The 20,489-nt window shown below is 42.3% G+C and overlaps 1 protein-coding gene across 1 annotated transcript in view; it reads right to left on the bottom strand.

Moving 5' to 3' along the window:
* NTRK2 (neurotrophic receptor tyrosine kinase 2) overlaps nucleotides 1-20,489 on the bottom strand; it is a 125,606-nt gene that overhangs the window by 24,308 nt on the left and 80,809 nt on the right. The window contains exons 14-15 of the mRNA XM_085846110.1: nucleotides 18,828-19,000; nucleotides 11,846-12,086 (exon numbers count right to left, since the gene is read on the bottom strand). Coding sequence (XP_085702236.1) covers nucleotides 11,846-12,086; nucleotides 18,828-19,000 — 414 coding nt within the window. The remainder of the gene's footprint in view (nucleotides 1-11,845; nucleotides 12,087-18,827; nucleotides 19,001-20,489) is intronic.

The following is a 20,489-nucleotide window of genomic DNA, read 5'->3' as shown; positions in this document are numbered from 1 at the left end:
GTGCAGAGGTAGCGTACTTACCTTTGAGCCGTCAGGTCTGGCTTTGAATCTCAGCCCGACTATTAACCATCGGATTGGTGTTTCATAGGTAGGTGGTTACATCACAAAGTGCATCGTTCTTCAGATGGATGATGAGCTGAGCGTCCCATCTGCTACCATGAACTGGTGGACGTTCAATATCCCACAGTTTCGTTTGAGAAGACTCGGCAAGTTATCACAGACCCAATGAACAAATTACAAATTCCTGACACCTTCAGTCAAATGGCAGGCCTGAGAAAAGACTTGGGCCATAAAAAACTTCAGTCATTAAAGACTAGCTTGCTCATGAAAGACTTTGGCCAAAAACATTCTCCGGTCAACCTCACAAGAAGGTGCGAATAATTGGGACCATGAGAGAGGTAGTAATAGGAGTCCCTCCGCATTTTTATTTGACTTCGTTATTACCTATTCAGATTTGTAATTTGACATCTATTTTCTATTCCATTTCCCCGATGTCATTTTGTGGTTGGGGGACATTCTTCCACTGACCCTAATTGTAGTGGAAAAGGAAAGTAGGACCTGTGTTCCGAATTCTTCATGTGTGACGCGGTGATGCTTTTCAGTTTAATAAAATTACTGCCATAAATTCTGTGTTTGCAGAGGTAAAAGGACTGAAGCCATCTTCACCAATTGCAGCAGTAAAATCAAAGCCAGACTTGTGCTTCTTGACCTCAGGTGAAAAACTCAGAGTAGGGTGCTGTTGCCCAGTTGTTTGTGGTCACAGGTGGTGATGGTGGATGGGGGGAGGAGGAGGAGGAAAAAATTGGGACCATGCTCTGTGCAGAGCGTGGTGCTGCTTAAGCAGTCTCCTTGGCTATTGGGCACAATCCTGGACGGGTTGCCACTCAGACACAGTATACCAGCAAGCTGGCACTCATTTTGCCAACCTCAGAAGGATGACAGGTCAAGTTAATCCCACCTGGTATTAACTCAACAGCTGAGTGGAATTTGAACTCAGGACCCAAGGATCCAAAGCCCACCACCCTAACCATTAAGCCAACACCAGGTGTATGGGGGGAGGGGGGGAGGGGTGGTAAGGTATGGCAATAAGAGGTTTTTGTTAACTCTTTTGGAAAATAAAACTAAGTTAAGGCACCGATTCTTCATGAGAAGAATCCAATATGGTGTCATTGGTGGTGTAAGCCTAGTGTTGGCCTAACGGTTAAGGTAGCTGGCTTAACATCTTAGGGTCTTCCGTTCAACTCCCTGTCAATCGTTAAATTAACACCAGGAGGGTTGACTCAGCCTGTTATCCTTCTGAGATGGGTAAAATGAGTACCAGCTTACTGATAACAGTAGCACTGCATCAGCGGCACAGTTGTGCCCCCAGAAAATGATGCAACCAAGCAGCCCCAGGCTGTATATGAATAAATGAAATAAAATTGATGGTGTAAGGGAAGATGGATGGGGTCAGAAGCAGGCGACAGATTTGACAAGATACCAGAACGTATTCGAGGAATGAGACATTGGATCTATCAATTTTCTGGTGAGTGATGATCGTGCTCTTGTATTCTTGAGGATTGAGACATTTGTTGTGATTCCAAGCTGAGAGAGCAAACTACATGTAGTTCCATTCACCAGCGATAATAAGATTGGCAGGATATCTGTGGATGAAATAAGATGAACAAAGAAATGAAGTGTAATGGGGAAGACTTATCATGTTTGCTGTAGCATAATCACAAGTACCACCAGCAAAGAAATAAAAATATCAATAAATGAGGTTTTCTTGGTTGGTAGTGCCGACAGCCATGTCACATAGTTTGAACACAAGGGGATTGACATATCCATCATAAAATGCAGGACTTGTTGAAAACTATCCCAAAAGTCATCAATGTTGGAGGTGGAGCAGATATCATCACAGTCCATGAAAAGAAGGACAAAATGCAAAGCAGGTCAGTCAGCATTGATGAATGCCCAAATGTTTGCAGTTGGGCAGCTCTGAATGATGGCTAGTGAAACAGCTACGGTATGTTGATTAGGATGTAGTTGAGGAACCAAATGGGGCAGGAGATGTTGATGGAAAAGTTATCATATCCATGTCTAGCAGGGAAGATATCCTGTTGGGTTGACATCTCGGTTGAGAAACTTGACAAATGGGTGGGACTTCTGTCTTGCAGAGGATCTTGGAGATTTGATGTTGGAGAAATTAGTAATGCCTATAATTCACCGGAGGCTAACACCAACAATATAAACTCAGAAAAGAATGGAGGGTTGTGGGTACACGTCCCTCGAGCTTACGCTTCTTCCTTGAATCTGCTGCTGTTTGGATTATAAGAATAGGAGCAGACGATTGAAAAGAGGAATGGAATCCTGATAGGATATATTAGCTTGTGGGAGCAGCTCTGAGGATAGCGCAAACATCAGGCAGCCAGGAGCAAAGTGGATCCTGACATCCATTACACCAGAGTATGAAAAGCAGGGTTTGTGCCTTTAAATATTGAAAGATGTGTTTATGTATGAACTGGTCTTAACCTGTTGGACTCATTGTTTCCCCAACCGTGACTCTGATGCATCTGTGCGACACAATTATCCTAACTCTAAAATCAGCAGATTAGTCAATGTGGAACAAAATAGCTATGTCTAAATATGTCTTTCTTTGGCAATGAGTCACAGTAAGTTCTCAGGTAATAATTCCAATTACCGAAATCACGAGCAAAAATATATAGGTGAAGTGTGAAGGTGACAGAGTAGGATGGGTTTCGGGGGGAGGGGTGCAGGAGGAGAGAGAGAGAGAGAGAGAGAGAGAGAGAGAGAGAGAGAGAGAGAGAGAGAGAGAGAGAGAGAGAGAGAGAGAGAGAGAGAGAGAGAGAGAGAGAGAGAGAGAGAGAGAGAGATGATTGCAAGAGTTTTAAGGTCGATCAGCTTGAAAGGTGATACTTGTCCAAACACTGTTCCAATTTTAGACTTTGTCTTTCCTTGTCGATTTTACTGTTTGAATCAAACATCATTGTACACACACATTTCACTTGCTGCAGACTATAAACTACAGCTTGACACATGTGAACTGCTTCCTCCTCACTCCAATCAACTCTATTCCTTCAAGACATCAGTAAATTGAAGAAAAGGAAATCTGCTGCGAACAATGAGTTTGGCACAACAATGATGGCCTCTGATTATAAACAGTTCATTCACTTGGTGCGAAATTAGTAAACTATGGTTCCGTGTCTCAAGGGCATTGTGGGTGAGCTCGTACCTGTGCAGGTGTACCCATTTAAAGTATATCCCTTCACTTTAATCCTTTGTGGTCATGACTGCACTCAAAGAGTTTAACATTCAAGGTATACCAATTCAAAAAGCTCTGCTTGACATGCGCGTTACCCCATGAGCACTCACGCCCTATTTGAAGGTAAATTCATGTTTGACTGAACAAGAACAGGTATAACAGTTTAAAAAGGGAAGTCGATAAATAATCATTTCCTGATGTACGAGGATGGGTAGATCCTCAGAGCTCACTTGGACGGAATGGCATGCTGCTATCTGTGCTGGGAACCCTCCTTAAATGTAATATAATACTGAAGCTAAACTCCTGAGTGCCTGACTTCTATTTGTTGTTCCTTTTGTTTAAAGTTGAGAAACACCTTTTCTTTTGTTATCATTAGATACGAGGAAAGGTACCCGTCACCTGTGATGGGAATCGTTTTAGTTGATCTTTCAATTAAAATTATTTCATAAGGACTTTAAAAAGGTTAATTGTGTTGCACCTTTTTGGTTTCACTCTGAACAAAAGCTGGGAGAAACTTGAACAGCCCACCGTAAAATGGCGGTGCAACATCGGGCGGCGAGGTTCAATTTGTCTGAAAAGAAGGCAAAATATCCTGCTTGTGAAATAAAATTTGATATCAACATTATTCATGCTGTAAATGGGAGACGATGGACACATAGACACGAGACGCACCACGGTTCACAATATGTAATAGATGACTTCCCTTCCAAGGAAATTCAACACAGAAAGAGGCTATTCGGCATGTCGGGCATGCACAATGGTTGCCAACTTATGACAGTTATCTTTTGTATACAGTCAAGGCTAGTTGAAGAGCTAGAACACTGAATGGTTCAGTACGCGACTGGGCAGAAGGAACACCAACAGCGAAGCTGAAGGACAAAATAGAGGGAGACTTGGACAAACAATGGGGTGGACAGGATGAATACAGAAGGAAACTTCTCTCCCCCTTCCCCCTTTCCTCCCGATCCTCCTCCTCCCTCTCCCTATCTCTCTATTTCTCTTTCTCCTTCTCTTTCTTCTTAACAAACTATGTCATCGAGTCCGCCGATAATTAAATTTTAGCGTATTTTAGACCTCTTTGAAGTTTATTATTCAGCATTATTTTTAGGTCACGATGCTAAATGGAGGTTTTTCCTTTGAATAATAGGCTTGCACTGCAACCTTTGTTGAAAGACTTTCAGTATGGGCTTCTGCTATTAACAACGTTCACATGGTTTGTTGAACTTTGTGATAATCCTCCTACTGTCACCACAAAGCGGCGGTGCACTGAAGCAGCTTCCTGAGCAAGGGTTATGCTGGGTGGTTTGCCATTCCCTTCCAAGCAGGAGTTCGGGCAGGAATTTGGTCACGGTGCTGCCGATAGCTCGCCCACTCTTCGCGAAGGGCACCGTGGGGATCTTTAACTTCCACCAACTAATGTCGGTAGAAGGGATGCCCAGTTTAACGTCCATCGGAGGGCAGCACACACATTGATGATTCACCCAGTCTGTGAAACACCGGAATGACAGTTTATGGCTCGGCCGAGATTCAAACCCAGTCTATACAGTTTAGAAGTGAGTATGCATACCTTAAAGCCATCACATCAGGTCGTACTTTAACGCACTGTTGATAAACAAACTGCAATTCCATGTTGTATTTATACGTTTAAAGTATATCTCGACTGGTATCATGCATTCATTGGAGTTGAATGTTGAGCTTTGCCTGTCAGGTTATTGTCAGGTCAGGCCAGATCAGATCTGTGACTTGCTGCAGGTACCATGTAAACCTGCACTAACCTGTTTCAAGGTCGGGTTGTCGGCGACTAAACTGTCTCCCCCACCAGGTTTCCTGGTGAAGAGGGAGTATGGATATCAACACCCAGGAGGATTAAAAACAAAAACCTGTCAAAGGGGGGAAGAGCTCCTTGTGAGCAAACGGCCATCCATATCTGGTGCCCAACTGTATGAAGACCTCCTCCTACAGTTGGGATAACTTTTTCAAGGAGGTTGGTAGCAAGATTTGCATTCCGGCCACAGTAAAACACTCCATTCCACAAAACACATAAAAAACACAAAGAAAACTGAAAACTCACTCTGCGGAGTAGCTCCTGGGCAGCTGTGCTTTGCAGGGCAGCTCACCGGATGACGGTATTGGGGCAAAGCCTTCAGGACCCCCACTCTTTGATGATTGGAGTAAAAGCACAGGATAACTTTCCTGGGGCTGGTTGCAGTGGTGTGTGTCGGGGTGGTGGCGAGGTGTCGTCCACCAGAAGGCTGTCTCCTCGGGTTAACCTGAGGTGGTCCCTTAAAGTGGATGCCTGGAACGTCCTATCCCAAAGAGAGGATGATCACCTGTCTCTGCTATCATCTGAGCTCCAGCATTTGAACATCGGTATTACAGCACTCTCTGAGGTTCGGAGACCAGATAGTAGTGAGATCATGGCGAGTGGTTATACCAACTTCTGGTCTGGTCACTCTGATGGTTACCATGGCCAAGGAGTTGCAGCTCTGTCCAATAAGCTGACTCCCATAATAATTGAGGTAACACTGGTCAAGGAGCATATTATGAGACTGAGGATTCGTCACTCCTTGGATGTCATTTCCCTGGTCTCTGTATATGCTCAGACTGAGATGAGTGATCTCACTGTAAAGGAGGAATTCTGTGCCGCACTCGAGTCTATGGTTGATCAGTGCCCAAGGTGAGATACTCTTCCAGTCTTGGAAGATTTCAATGCATCGACTGGCACTGACAGGGATGGTTATGAGACATGTGTTGGCCCCCATGAGTTTGGAATTGTGAACCAGAATAGAACTAAGTTCCTTGACTTTGCAAGAAGTCGTGGACTTTGGGTGGCTAGTTCATGGTTTCAGTGCCCACAGCCAATCGCTGGACTAGGAATTTCAATGCCGGTGGTGTGGTAAAGGAGATTGACCATGTGCTGGTTGGTCATCGCTGGAGGACGATCCAGAACTGCAGGTTCCACCAGAATGCTCAGTTCCTCAATACCGACCACACAAGCATGTTGCAGCAACTCTGAAGTTGCAGCACAAATCTAGGAAAATGGAGAATCCCAGACTAGGCTAGAGGTTGGAAAGCTCAAGGATGAGAGGGCAGCAGAGGAGTTTGTGAACAGGCTGAGTGGGGATATGGGGGTGGGGTCTCGGTTTTGGAGGTAATCCTAAAGAGTTGTGTAGTGCCTTCAAGACAACCATCCTTGATGTTGCCGGTGGATGTCTTGGTTGATGACCCAACCTCAGTTGAAGAAGAAGTTTGTCTTCCGAGGGACACTGGATACGAGTGACCAGAGTCACAAGGCCAGGCTTAATGGCAGAGCTGAGTTGTTCTGGGAGCTGAGTCCTAAAACTGTACATGTGCTGAGGGCAGACAAGGAGGCCTATGTGTGAGGAATCTGTGATGGGGTAGGGCATCACCTGTGGTCAAGTGATTCTCTTCCTGCTTGCAGAGGAATTGGTGCATTGCATTCCTCTAAGCCCGTCCCTCGGTGTACTGCACTTAGAGTGGAAGGTGGTGAGTGCTTGAAAGAGGAGTCCGAAATGAAGGCCCGCTGAGCTGGTTACTTTGATCGGCTGCACCAGCTTGACCCACCAGCTGTTGAGTGGGGTGTCAGGGGTATTACCATCCCTTTTTCTGACCCTCCAATCAACTGTTAACCATCTTTGTTTGTGGAAACACAGGCTGCGGTGAACCAGTTGAAAGGGGGTAAATCTCCTGGGATTTGTGGCGTCCATGCTGAACTTCTCAAGGCTGGTGAAAATGCTGTACTCTGTCAGTGCATGCAGTTCTGTACTCTGTTTTGAACACAGGCATCATCCCAACTGACTGGAAGAGGGGCCTTATTTTCCCTCTCTGGAAAGGGAAGGGTGATCGCCAGGAGTGCAACAACTACTGAGGGGTGATGCTGCACTATATGCTGGGCAAAGTTTTTGCTTGGAAAATTATTGATAGGGTTCACCACGATCTGCTTGAGCACCAGCATCCAGAGCAATTGGGCTGTATACCAAAGAGATCAATGATTGACCGTATCATTGCTCTTCGTGTCCTCACCGAATGCAGACGAGTTTCAGCAGGGGCTGCTGACAGCCTGTGTTGATCTAACAAAGCACTCAATGCAGTGAATCGAGATGCCCTCTGGAGGAGTCTCGGTCTCCTTAGGGTGCCCCCAAAACTGATTAATCTGATTTCTGAACTATACTCTGGTACTGAGAGAGATGTGAGGTGTGGGATTTCCATCTCTGACTTATTTCCAGTTGTTACTGGAGCTCATCAGGGGTGTGTACTGGCCCCCACACTTTTCAGCACTTGTTTGGACTGGATTCTGGGGAGGATGTCAGAGAGGTCAAGCTGCGGCGCATCGTCTGGGAATGTCAAGATCTCTGACCTTGATTTGGCAGATGATGCAGTCATCTTTGCCGATTCACTGGATATCCTTATGGGGGCCCTCGAGGCACCGAATGAGGAATCGGAGCCACTGGGATTATGGGTTTCCTGGCTCACACTAAGATTGAGGCTTTCAATGACACCGTCGGTGCTGCTCTGTTGTCTGTACCTGTTTGCAGTGAAGATGTCGAGGTCATGGAGAGATTCACTTACCTTGGCAGTGTTACCAAGATTCTGTCTCCACATATTGTGAGCTAGAAGTCGATAGACGTCTCTGTGGGGGCGTGGGGAGTCATGGCTTCACCGGATCACAGGGTGTGGCACTGCCGGTACCTGAGTGTGAAGACAAAAGTCTGAGTCTGCAGGTCCTTGGTGCTACCAGTCTTGCTCTATGGATGTGAGACTTGGACTCTGACCAAGGATCTGAGATGGAGACTTAATTCCTTCAGTACCAGATATCTTCAGAGAATCCTTGGCTATCACTGGTCAGACTTTGTGTGCAATGAGCGATTGCTGAGAGAGACTCAGATGAGATACATTATCAATATAGTCCATGAGCATCAGCTGCGGCTGTATGGATATGTTGCTCATTTTCCTGATGCTGATCTTACTCACCAGATTCTCTCAGCGAGGGAGCCTCGTGAGTGGAGGAGACCAATGGGCTGACCACGTGCCTCATGGCTGCAACAGGTTGCTCAGCATCTCAAGGAAATGGGGTTGGGCCAGGCATCTGCCTGGGGGGTTGCCAGACGGAAGTCCCTAGAGTACGAACTGGTCCAGCACATGCTCCCATTCCTGACCTTAGCCTGTGTGCGGAGCTTTTCAAACAGTTCGCGAAGCAGCCGCCAGAAAAAGGACACTGCCAAACAGATGGACACCCAAACGTATAGACAGACACCACACTTCGCAATATACAACATCTTCCCACATTGAAAGACACACCTTCAATTGCATGGCATTTTCAAAAGATTTTAATATCCACAAGCAAATGGGAATAGTTCAAAACAGCCGATATAACTGATTCTCTAAAATATGTCCTGGGTCTCTCTGTGTTGTCACCTTTTGATCTGCATCAGAAGATATCTTCAGTTCAATTCAATTTCGGCAAGAATCAAACACATTAGTCCTTGGATCTGTTCACACGTTTGTCAAATGGATGGCTGGGTACCAGGCATCTTTTGTTAATAAGATGAATGCAAGTTTATTGATTCGATAAATTTGTAGATTACTGTGATGCAGTTAATTTTGCCCACAAAACATCCTTTTCATGTGCACAGAGCCACCAAATTAGCAGTCAGGTTCATCCTTCAAAGATGTATTGTTTAAAACGAGGTTCGCATTTATCGCTATTTATGATAACTTTGCGCAGTTGCTTTGCAGATTGTTTAATTAGCATTATCGGGTCATGTGTCATGTAACTTTAGAATAAGCCCACATACATTTTGTTTCCAAAGTTTACTAACATGATATTTTGTGAATAAATAAGTAACAGAGCTTCCTAAGAAAATTTGGAATCAAAAGTCTAAAATGAGCAAATAAGACAAAACAGAGATCTTTTCAAAGTGAATAAGACTGAGAATTTTAAAATGCTGAACCTCACCATGGTCTATGAATTAGAGTAGACCTGAGAATGAACGACCTCCAGTATATTAAAGTAAAGATCTGAGTGAAGACACGCACTCACACAATCATTAACACACAGACCAATTACAACAGCCTTAGGATGGGCGAAGCTAAAAAAGGAGGGAGAAGAGAGAGAAAGAGTAGAAATATCTGGGTAATTTATACTGAATGATTTATACATGAGTAGAGTCGACATATGGACACAAAATGTCCAAGTAGGAATTTTTAGAACTCTTCGTTAAAGAACGTGAAAGGATATAACTGACAAGTGGGTCAATCAGCTGTTGGAGGTCTATTGTACTAACGTGCGTATTGTCTCATGGACGGATGTTCAACTGCAATCCCGCATGCCCCGATCTATCCAAGTTTGTCTGTTTGTTTTGTCTTTTCAATGAAAAACTTGTTTTTCAATCTAAATTCTGCTTTCTCTTTTGTTGGAAGATTAATATCCTCACCTGGCTCTTTCCCCATTAGCACTCTCAGTGCGACGTGCCTGCGTGTGGATATTTTATCGATTTAAAGTTGCTCTGTTGTTAACCCTGTTTTCAGTATTTAAATAGAGAGGCCGAGAGGAGAGGAACACAAACGTCGTGAGACAAAATTATGTTTTTTTAGATCCTCCTGGAGGATCTCTAAGTCTTACTCACGTTGTTGTTCTTCATCTTCTTCTTGTGGACTTTTTTGTTTCACAGCCGAAAGTTTTCATCGAAACTTCCTGAAACTTGGTGTATATATGTAAAAATACCCTGCGCGGACAGTAATGATCTCCGATTTTGAAAATTCCTCCCAGAAAAAAGTTATGTCAAAATATCTCCGCTAATGGAAATCGCCTAAAAAATTATCTCCGAAACTGGACAAGCTTTTTGAATTCTGTTTGCGGGAATCAAGCCGGGCGTTAGCACAGATAATTTATCGCAAACCTGATACATCACAATGACGTCACATTCGTTTTTATGACGTCATCATGAAGAGGACGAGGATCTTAGCTCATTTGAGCTTGTTATTCTTCTTTTGACTGAATTGTAAGAAATTTCTCTGACGAGTCAATGTTTAAAGCATCCGAAGCCACGTCCACTCAGAAGTGCTCACCTCCACTCATTCGTTCCTCATTTTCCCCACATGTGGAATCAACTTCCTCAGTCTCTTCAATCTCTTTGTTTCCTCCAGGGCTTCAAGACTGCTGTTCAGCACCATCTCAGGTCAACCCCCATTCACAACTATGATATTTTCTACCCCCATTAACCCTCCTCAAGCCCATCTCTTTCCAAGTTTAGAGTTTTTCCTTCCACTTCTGTGATTGAATGTTTGCAGCTGTATCCATATTGTTCACCTCCTTTGTCCTCCCTCTGTCCTCATTCTTCCGCACGTCCCTCATTTCTCTAAGTATCCCTCTATTTTGTCCCCTAACCCTGCTGCTGTGTGTTCTGCCCTCCCACTCTCTTTCTACTGTCCTTTTCATTTTGTTACATCCTGATATATTCTGTACATGATATCAAGCTACTCCACGATCATCGACACTTCATACCAAAAATAAAAAAAATCAGGTGTTCTTCAGGGATTGCTTTTAAAATATCGATGTACACCAGAATTCTTGCTGAATCTTTCCCTCCTTCTGTCTAGAATTTCTACTCCTCTGCATTCTTTTTTCCATTTTTTTTTCCTAGCTTGGAAACACCCTTCCTCACTCAAATCAATTATGCTCATTCCTTCAGTATATATATTAAAGTGTCCAATGGCACAGCATGGATCTGTGCCATAAGCTATGCCTCATGACTTCGACTCTTTTTCACATTTTTGTAGTCTGCTGTCCGTGTAACCCATTATCCTTGGCTTGACCCTTGATCGACTGGAAACACATCTGTGTATATCAGAGATCATCCTGAATCGTTTCAATTGAAAACTAGTCCGAAAGGTCACAAAGGACACACTACTCAGAATTGAACTGTGGAAAGATCTTAATATCATCAAGATAAACTTACAGCATGTGACTAAACTCTTGTGACTTGTCAGGACGCATTGGAAGCAAAGTTTCGGTGAATGTCGCTGGGTGCAGTGTCTGTCTGACTTAGTGGTGTGAAGAATGCGTGATGTTGCATTGTGGAGACTCGGTGGTGTAATGGTTAGAGCATCTGCTCCGAGTATGAAGGTTGGCGGTTCAAACGTTCAAACCCCAGCCGAGTCATACCAAAGACTTTAAAAAAATGGTACGTGCTGCTTCCTTACATGTCATTCAGTATTTAAAAGGTTAAGAGCACAAACAATCACCCCTCCCCCCCCAGGTTGGAATCCATGGGGAGGAGGAAACTCCTTCTTTGGAAATACCATGCTGAGTGTGGTGAGAAAGGTGGTGCAATTGTTGTGAAGTCGCTGGTATCCAAAGTGCCACGGGAAGTAATGGTTTCCCCCAAAACTCAGTGGCTGTGTTTGTCTCATATAACAGTCTTGTGCAATGTTTCGTGTATTCGTCTGCATGTCAATGTGTGTGAGATGTTTGCCGCAGCTGCACTATGAGCCTTAGACCCTGTAAAAAAAAAACATATATGTTTTTTAAAGAGTGAGGAGTTTGGCCTCAACCATGCCTACCCGATAGTAATCTGTGCTGTAGACATCACGAGACATTCCAAAGTCTCCAATCTTCACCACGAGCTCTTCACCCACCAGGCAGTTTCTCGTCGCCAGGTCTCGGTGGACGAAGTGCTGAGAAGCAAGGTACAGTACACCGGATGCGACCTGGCTGCCAATGTACAGCATTTGAGCCTGGCTAAGCTCTCGAGCTTCTACCGGAGCCTCATCTCCCATGAACACGGCATCGGGTCCCCGGAGCCTGCGCAGACACAAACAATCATTTTAATAACTACCATTTATTTCATTTCAATGACGTTGAAGGGGAATACCAAGTGCAGTGCCAGCATAACAGTTTTAAATTCAAACTTTAGATTCTTCGTAAATTTGTTTATATAGTGGCAAAATTATTTGCGATTTCAATTTTTACTAAATACCATTCAAAAGCGGCTGAAATTGTATTTCAAATCAATCACTTTCATAACTCTTTTCAATTTGAAGCAAAATCCATGATTGCTTTACAGAGGTAAAAAAAAAAAAAAGTAGTAGTTGATAAAAGGCAAGTGTGAAAAGATGATTGGAGAGATTTAAAACTGGTAAATGGTAAGGTTGTGCAAATTTTAAGAAAAAGAATTTCACAGTTGAGCATATCTGAGGAACTCTTGGGAGTCAAAAGCCTTCATAATAGTATGATGATCAACTGCCACGAGATTACCCTTGTTGGATAACAGAATCCTACACAGGTATAAGGTGTGATGAGGTCAAATATCAGCAGGAAACCTTTTCCTCTGAATTTATTGCCACCTGAATATGTCGTCATGTCGGTGACACGCCACGGGGAAAACAATAGCAGAAGATGTGTAAAAATCTCCAGACAGGCCCAGAATCCCAGAATATATCAAGGGATGCAAGTGAATCCACATCAGGAATGGTCTGACGATGAACATGAAAATGGACATGATAATTCAAATGTTTCCCCTCATAAATGTTGGAATATCAGTCTATCAGTTGGAACCATATCACTCGAAAATTTCAGTCAAAGAAGAGGGAAACGGGAGTGAAGACATTGATGAGACTTGGTGAGGCAATGGCTAGAGCGTCTGCTCCGAGTCTGGGAGATTGGCGCATCGACTCCGACCCTGGCCGAGTCATACTGAAAACTTGAACAATGGTACATAATGCTTCCTTGGTCGACGTTCAGCATTTAGAAGATATTACACAGACCAACCTTGTTGGTTGGCTCCCATGGGGAATATGAAATTCTCAACTGCCCCACTGAATGTGGAGCGAAAGGAAACATTATAAAAAGATGGTGTCGCTACATCTATGGGGGGAAACTCCAATGCAGTGTTCTGCAGTGTTTTGGAAGTAATGTCACTTCCCCCAAACTCAGTGGCTGTATTTGTCTGAAGTCAAGTACCATGTTTTCTTGTATATTTACCTCCGCCACCGAAGGTGTATATAATATATATAGCAGGTTAAGTTTTCACCCCTGTTTGTTTGTCTGTGAGCACGCTATCTCAAAAGGTTATGGATGGATTTGGACAAAACCTGGTGGACAAGTTGGGTGGTCTGACAAGGGCGAATTCATTAGGTTCTGGTAAAAATCTGGACTGGAGAATGTTTTTTAAGTGATTCTTCACCATTGAGAGATTGGGACAAAAGGTACATATAGTAGCATGATACTTCAAAAAGTTGTTGAAGAATTATGATAAAAGTAGGTGGATGAGTTGGTGAGGTGACAAGAACAAGCTGATCAGATTTTGGTTCAGGTCCAGAACCAGATCCAGTCTATCAGTGGGATACAAAATGTAAACTGTTCAGCCTGGTGGAGGAATGCGCTCTACCGAGTGCCATTCTTGTTGTTTGCACCTATGCATGAATCCAACAGTTTATCATCAGGTCAGAATTGAACACACAAGGAAATCAGACACAGGTACAGGCCATTGTTTTTTTGTACACCTGTACACTTTTAACAGTGTACAGGCCATTCAGCCTATCATGCCTGTGCTACATCAACACCACACCAATTTATCAACACCAGATCAAAAGAAGAAAATGCAAAATGTTTTTTTTATTTTTAATGAAGTGGGGTTTTTTTGCTCAAATGTAAGTGTCAAAGGTAACTTAGTCGATATGACTCAAAGGTAAGTGGGATACCTCTGCATCACCCTGCCATTATACAGTTGCTAGTGACAGAAGAAGAATATTTTCCATGTGTGACCTAAGAGGCATTATTGACGAGATGTTATAAAAATACATTTCCATGCTCTGCTTAATTTTTACTCAGGAATTTTACTCTATCTTCCGATTAGAATACAGAAACACAACCTCTATTTATTTAAAATCTTAGGGTATGGAGATTATAACATTGAGTGGTGTGTGGAGGTTTTGGGGGGGGGGGGTGGAATTCCCTGAAAAGTAAGGAGCATTTAAAAACCACAAAATGCACAAGAGCTTCATTGAAAGCAGAATTGAGGGCCTGTTGTAAAATAATGCCTTTTGTCATAATTATCCATTGATGAGACTATTATTATTAGCTCACCTGGTCTTTAGTCTGGTGAGCTTATGCAATCGAGCAGTGTCCAGAGGTAAGTCAGTGAGTAAGTCGGTAAACACTCCAGTCATTATTGCTTAAACCGAATGCACGATTTTGATGAAACTTGGCCACAAGCTTCATATCTGATGTCTAACGAAGATGTATTGGCCGAAGCATCAAAATATGTGCTTAAAAATTCCTGCCCTAACATACAGGGGGTGTTGCATCAACAGCACAGCCATGCTCTGAGCCAAAATCATGACCTGTAACCTGCAAAATCATGACGTGTAAAAATGTATCACTGTGATCAGAATCGAGAGGGCTTCCACTCATTGTGACCAGATTCTATGCATGAACAAAATTTCGATATTTTATGACATCATTGACTCTTGCTCTTGATCCAGGTGAGCTTCAGGACCCGTGGTGCTATTTTTACAGTGTACAGGAAGTTCTTTTTTGCCTTGCCAGGTTTTTAACTCTAATTTGACGTGGTTGATAAAACGATTGGGTTAGTATAACAATATCGTTATTGACTGCTCGCTTTTCAACCGTGTATTGTTATGTCACCGCACACCATTGAACTTGCCTGGTTTTGCGGAAGCACATGTGGGGTTAAAGCTGAAGTGCTGGGTACTCTAACTATAAGGTAAAGGAAGCAGTTAAGATAAAATTGCAGTGAATTGAATTGTATTACAATATTAATGATTTTTAACAGGGCTGACAGGATGGCCAAAAGGTATGCACACTCACTTGTAAGCTGCCTATCCTAGGTTTGAATCCTGAACCAACTATAAACTGTCATCCTGGGTGTTTCACAGGCAACGTGATTCATCAACATGTGTGCCATCCCCTTGGATGGATGTTAAACTGGATGTCCTGTCTGCCTGCATTAGTTGAGATCCCGTGGTGCCCTTCGCGAAGAGTAGGTGAGCTATCGCAAGCACCATGAACGAATTCCAAATTCCTACCCTAACCTACAGACGGTGTCAGTGGCAGAGCTGCAGCCTCAGCCAACGATTCTACACTGTACCCTTGTGCTGCATACAAAAGAAAAATAATGACTTTTCACCCAATTGTGTGGTTTTTATTTTTTTTAACGATGTTTCCTCCATAATACTGCACTTTGCTGGAACATGTTTTGGGGTATAGAGGTTGAGTGGCAATCTGGTGGACAAACAAGAACTTGTATATTTATTCGAGACCATCAATAGATTCTGTTGACCCTTTAAACACAGCTCTGCCCATACTATTCACTTAAACTCCTCTTTAGAGAGTAGTTATGTTTGGAGGCTATTTGAACATAATTTATTGAAATATTGATTCTGATGTTTGGGAAGCCATCAGATCTCTTTTAAGGCCTTTGTATTGAGACACAAAATGAGACCATTTTCCCCTTTAACGCCTGTGCAACATCCACACCCTGTACAATGAATCTATAAATGTACTCATCTTTTGGGAACGAACCATATTCTACCCATGAAATGAATTTAACTTCACATGTATATCCCTTTCTTTATAAACTAACTTGCATACCTCACCTACATTTCAGACAGGGAGTTTTAACATAGTATCGGAACACAGTGACTACCAACCAAGAACAATGAATACAGATCAAACGGACCGCTCTGCATCCACAATCAAGAACGTTGCTATGAGCGATATGACAACACGATGCACCCTTCCCCTCTCCCTGCCAATTCAGAGCAGTACTTTTTAGTTTCATCTGACCATATCATCGAGCGCAGATTGAACCGAGACGAGACAGCTCAACACTGAACGGTTTTTTAAATGTCCTGCTGCGGCAACCAACACTTGGAAATTGTGAACATTCTTGAAATGGCTTCACTTCACAAGGGTAGTTGTGCAAGGTATTTCTTGCCCATGGTGTTTGTGTCGTCTGGCTCATCATGCCTGTTCCTTATCCACACCTCATGAACTTAACATTTGAATTTACTCGTCATAAAAAGAAACATCAGTACAAAACACTAACAGGAAAAACCAACAGCCAAGAATAAACAGAATATACCTCATATAGTCCGGCTTTCTAAAGATGTATCAAAAAAAGAAAATCAAAAAGCGAAATGATCAACAATGTCACATTAATTTAAAAAAAATTAAAATCTCACCCTTGTGTGTCCGAAGGAAGTGGTTCAGTTTGGCATTTTCATACGAAATAGGCAAAGCCAAGAAATTAACAAAACCCATTAGAATTACCCTTTACAACCCTCTAGAACCCGCTAGAATTACCCTTTAGAACCCTCCAAAACCCGTTAGAATTACCTTAGAACCCTCCAGAACCCTCTAGAAATACCCTCGAGACCCCTCTAAAATTACCCTTTAGACCCTTTAGAATTACCCTTTAGAACCCTCCAGGACCCTCGAGAAATACCCTCTAGACCCCTCTAAAATTACCCTTTAGAACCCTCTAGAACTCTAGAATTACCCTTTAGAACCCGCTAGAATTACTCTTTAGCACCCGCTAGAATTACCCTTTAGAACCCTCTCGAATTACCCTTTAGAACCCGCTAGAATTACCCTTTAGAACCCGCTAGAATTACTCTTTAGAACCCGCTAAAATTACTCTTTAGAACCCTCTAGAATTACCCTTTAGAACCCTCCAGAACCCTCGAGAAATACCCTCTAGACCCCTCTAAAATTACCTTCTAGAACCTTCTAGAATTACCCTTTAGAACCCACTAGAATTACCCTTTAGAACCCTCTAGAATTACCCTTTAGAACGCTCTAGAATTACCCTTTAGAACCCGCTAGAATTACCCTTTAGAACCCACTAGAATTACCCTTTAGAACCCTCTAGAATTACCCTTTAGAACCCTCCAGAACCCTCGAGAAATACCCTCTAGACCCCTCTAAAATTACCATTTAGAACCCTCTAGAATTACCCTTTAGAACCCGCTAGAATTACTCTTTAGCACCCACTAGAATTACCCTTTAGAACCCGCTAGAATTACCCTTTAGAACTCGCTAGAATTACCCTTTAGAACCCGCTAGAATTACCCTTTATAACCCACTAGAATTACCCTTTAGAACCCACTAGAATTACCCTTTAGAACCCACTAGAATTACTCTTTAGAACCCGCTAGAATTACCCTTTAGAACCCGTTAGAATTACTCTTTAGAACCCTCCAGAACCCTCGAGAAATACCCTCTAGACCCCTCTAAAATTACCCTTTAGAACCCTCTAAAATTACCCTTTAGAACCCATGAGAATTAAACACAGTGGATTACAAAGGTTCTTCTTCCTCAGTTTTTTTTACAGATGGAAGGGAGGACATAGCCAAATATTGAAGCGGCTTCTCCGCTTAAAAATCCATTTATATTTATTTATTTGTCCGAAATTACTCGAAAATATCTGTTTGATTACAAAAATGTTGTACTAACAGACATAATGGTTAGCGCATGTTCTCTGAAGTTGGTGGATCAGTGGTTAGATTCTGAATACAAGAAATGAGAGTCTTGATAAAGACATAGTGATGCCTCCGTTGGTGAAGACAACAATCGAATTTCGCCGAACAAGACTTGAGAAAGAAAACTGAACACAGGATTTTTTGGGGGCCGATTCAATTCTGATTGGCTGAGTCATACTAAACACCTTTAAAAATGGTACATGCTGCTTCTTTGGTTGAGGCTCAGCATTTAAAGGATCGAGCACAGATAAACGACATTCATTGACGGTTGACATCCCATTGGGAGGAGGAAATTTCTCCTTAATTTCTGCACTGAGTGCAGAGAAAAGAGTGACGTCATAAATATGGCATTGCTGGTTACCCAGAGTACTCTGGCAAGATAAGTCACTTGTATAAAAATGAACATGCAAATTTATCTACCGTTTTGAAACATTGCACAAAAATGGGGACCCCGAGTGCATCCTGATTACTGAAGATGGATGGAGGTAATGTTGTTCACCCCTGTTTTGTTTGTCTGTGAGCATGATATCTCAAAACATTTTGGACAGATTCAGACAAAACATGGTGGATGAGTAGGGTAGGTGATAAAAACAAGCAGATTCGATTTTGGTTCAGGTCCGGATGCAGATCCGGCCCATCAGTGGATACAAAACGTAAACTGTTCAGCCTGCCGGAGGTATGGGCTCTACCGAGTGCTGTTCTAGTTATATCCTGCTTATGTTAAATACAACTCGGCCACTTCTACCTGTCATATTCTTTAAAGGTTAAACTACTTTCCCTCCCTGGAAATGATTATTTGGCTGTTTTATTTTCATATAAATGTTTTGGAAATGATTATACAGCCAATCTCACTTGTGTGACTCAAGCAGCAGCTATTTGGATCTCCATATTGACAGATATTTTAGAGTCTACATTCATCATGCAGCAGAAAAAGAAACAGGAGTATATGTGAAGTGAAAGAATTTCCATCAATAAAAAGGTATAAACTATTTTCTATTTTGAACATGTTTATGAGCACAAAGTGCCTTTGCACAATTACCTGAGGAACTTGTTGAGATCTCCATTCCTCATGTACTCGAAGACCATGATAAGAGGTTCTCCCTCTATGCACACACCATGGAAACAAACGATGTGTTCATGCCGTAGGTTGGTGAGGAGTTCGGCCTCACGGAAGAAGTCCCTGCGGGCCGTTTCGCTGGGCTCCTTCAAAGTCTGCATTGGAGTTATCGCCAAGTATGAGAAAGACAACATAAAGATAGATAGTGGAAAGTGTGGAAAGACATTGAGCTGAAAACCCATTCAACATCCATGTTCATCAGTTTAGGACAATTGCATGACTGTATCTACCTTTCTATAAATGTACTCAATGTACTAACATTTTAACCATTGATCATTGGGTTCAGTGTGGAGCCTGGATGTGTAATCACAGGCAGGATAAGGACATTATGGGAGGTCTCGGTGTACTTTTAAAATAAATTACAAGAACATTTGTGGACAACAGACAAATCATCACGGTATTTGGGACTTTAATCTGGCATCGCTGCAGCTTCGTGAGATAATCACAATTCCACTTGGGAATGCTTTTCCCATTTTATTGCGTCAAAGTTGTTTTTGTTTCCAAATTTGAGGCTCGTGGACGAGCGAGGAGACAAAAGGGTATAAAGACAGCATACTGATAGTGGACTATTCAGTTGTGCTTTCTTCAGTCTTTGTTAAATTATAATTCTCTCATAGCTTTCCTTTCCTCTTCTGTTTCATTACCTTCAATTTTTATCCAAATTTGTTCATTCATCAAAACTTAATCTACTTTATTTATGCATCCTTCCTCTTTTGCCATATTAACTTTAGTAGCAATTTAACTTATTCTACTTGATTACATCTCCCACAAAAGGTGGATAGAGGTTATGTTTTCATTCTGTTTTTCTGTCTGTTTTTCTGTCTGTCTCTGAACAGGATATCTCAAAAAGTTATGAATGTATTCAGACGAAACTTGGTCGGCATGTTAAGTGTGTGACAAGGATGAATTAATTAGATTTTGGTGAAGATCCGGACTCACTTATATGAATGTTTAGTACCTTCGAAGTGGTGTAGAAAGCTGAAACTTTACATACTTAATGCAACTCGAAGCCAATTTTTCAGGAAAAATCACAAAACAGTCGGAAAAATTACTTCATCAAAAATACCGCAAATTAAGTCAGCCGGTGCAGGCTCTGTCTGCTCACTGTTTGTAGACAGACAATAGAGCTGGCACTAGAGCTGGTTGATATTACATATATATATATATATATATATATATATATATATATATATATATATGCACACACACACACACACACACACACACACACACACACACACTAGCATGGATTGGCTCGCTCCACTCACCTCACCACATTTCACTACTGAGGCACAGGCTGAGGATAATGACTGTACATGTGTTGCTGTGCTGTCATGATTTATACCAATCAAAATGCAAACATTTATTTTGCACAAGTTTATGTGTAATATTCATAATATTACATTTTTACAAGCAATTTAAGTTGAAGATTTAAGTTGTAAAAAAAAAAAACAACATTTTTTTTCAAAAAATTAAATAAGAAAAACCCCTTCGGACAAAAACGGGTTAAGGGGTTAAGGTCACCGAAACACAAATGGGAGAGGTAGTAGTTCGAGAGCCCACAGGCTTTTAAGTAGTCTCTCG

This window comes from Eptatretus burgeri, chromosome 11, assembly GCF_056783735.1.
Source record: "Eptatretus burgeri isolate ZD-2024b chromosome 11, Ebu_testis_v1, whole genome shotgun sequence".
NCBI classification, from domain to species: domain Eukaryota; kingdom Metazoa; phylum Chordata; class Myxini; order Myxiniformes; family Myxinidae; genus Eptatretus; species Eptatretus burgeri.
This window is presented reverse-complemented; position numbering and strand designations above follow the sequence as displayed.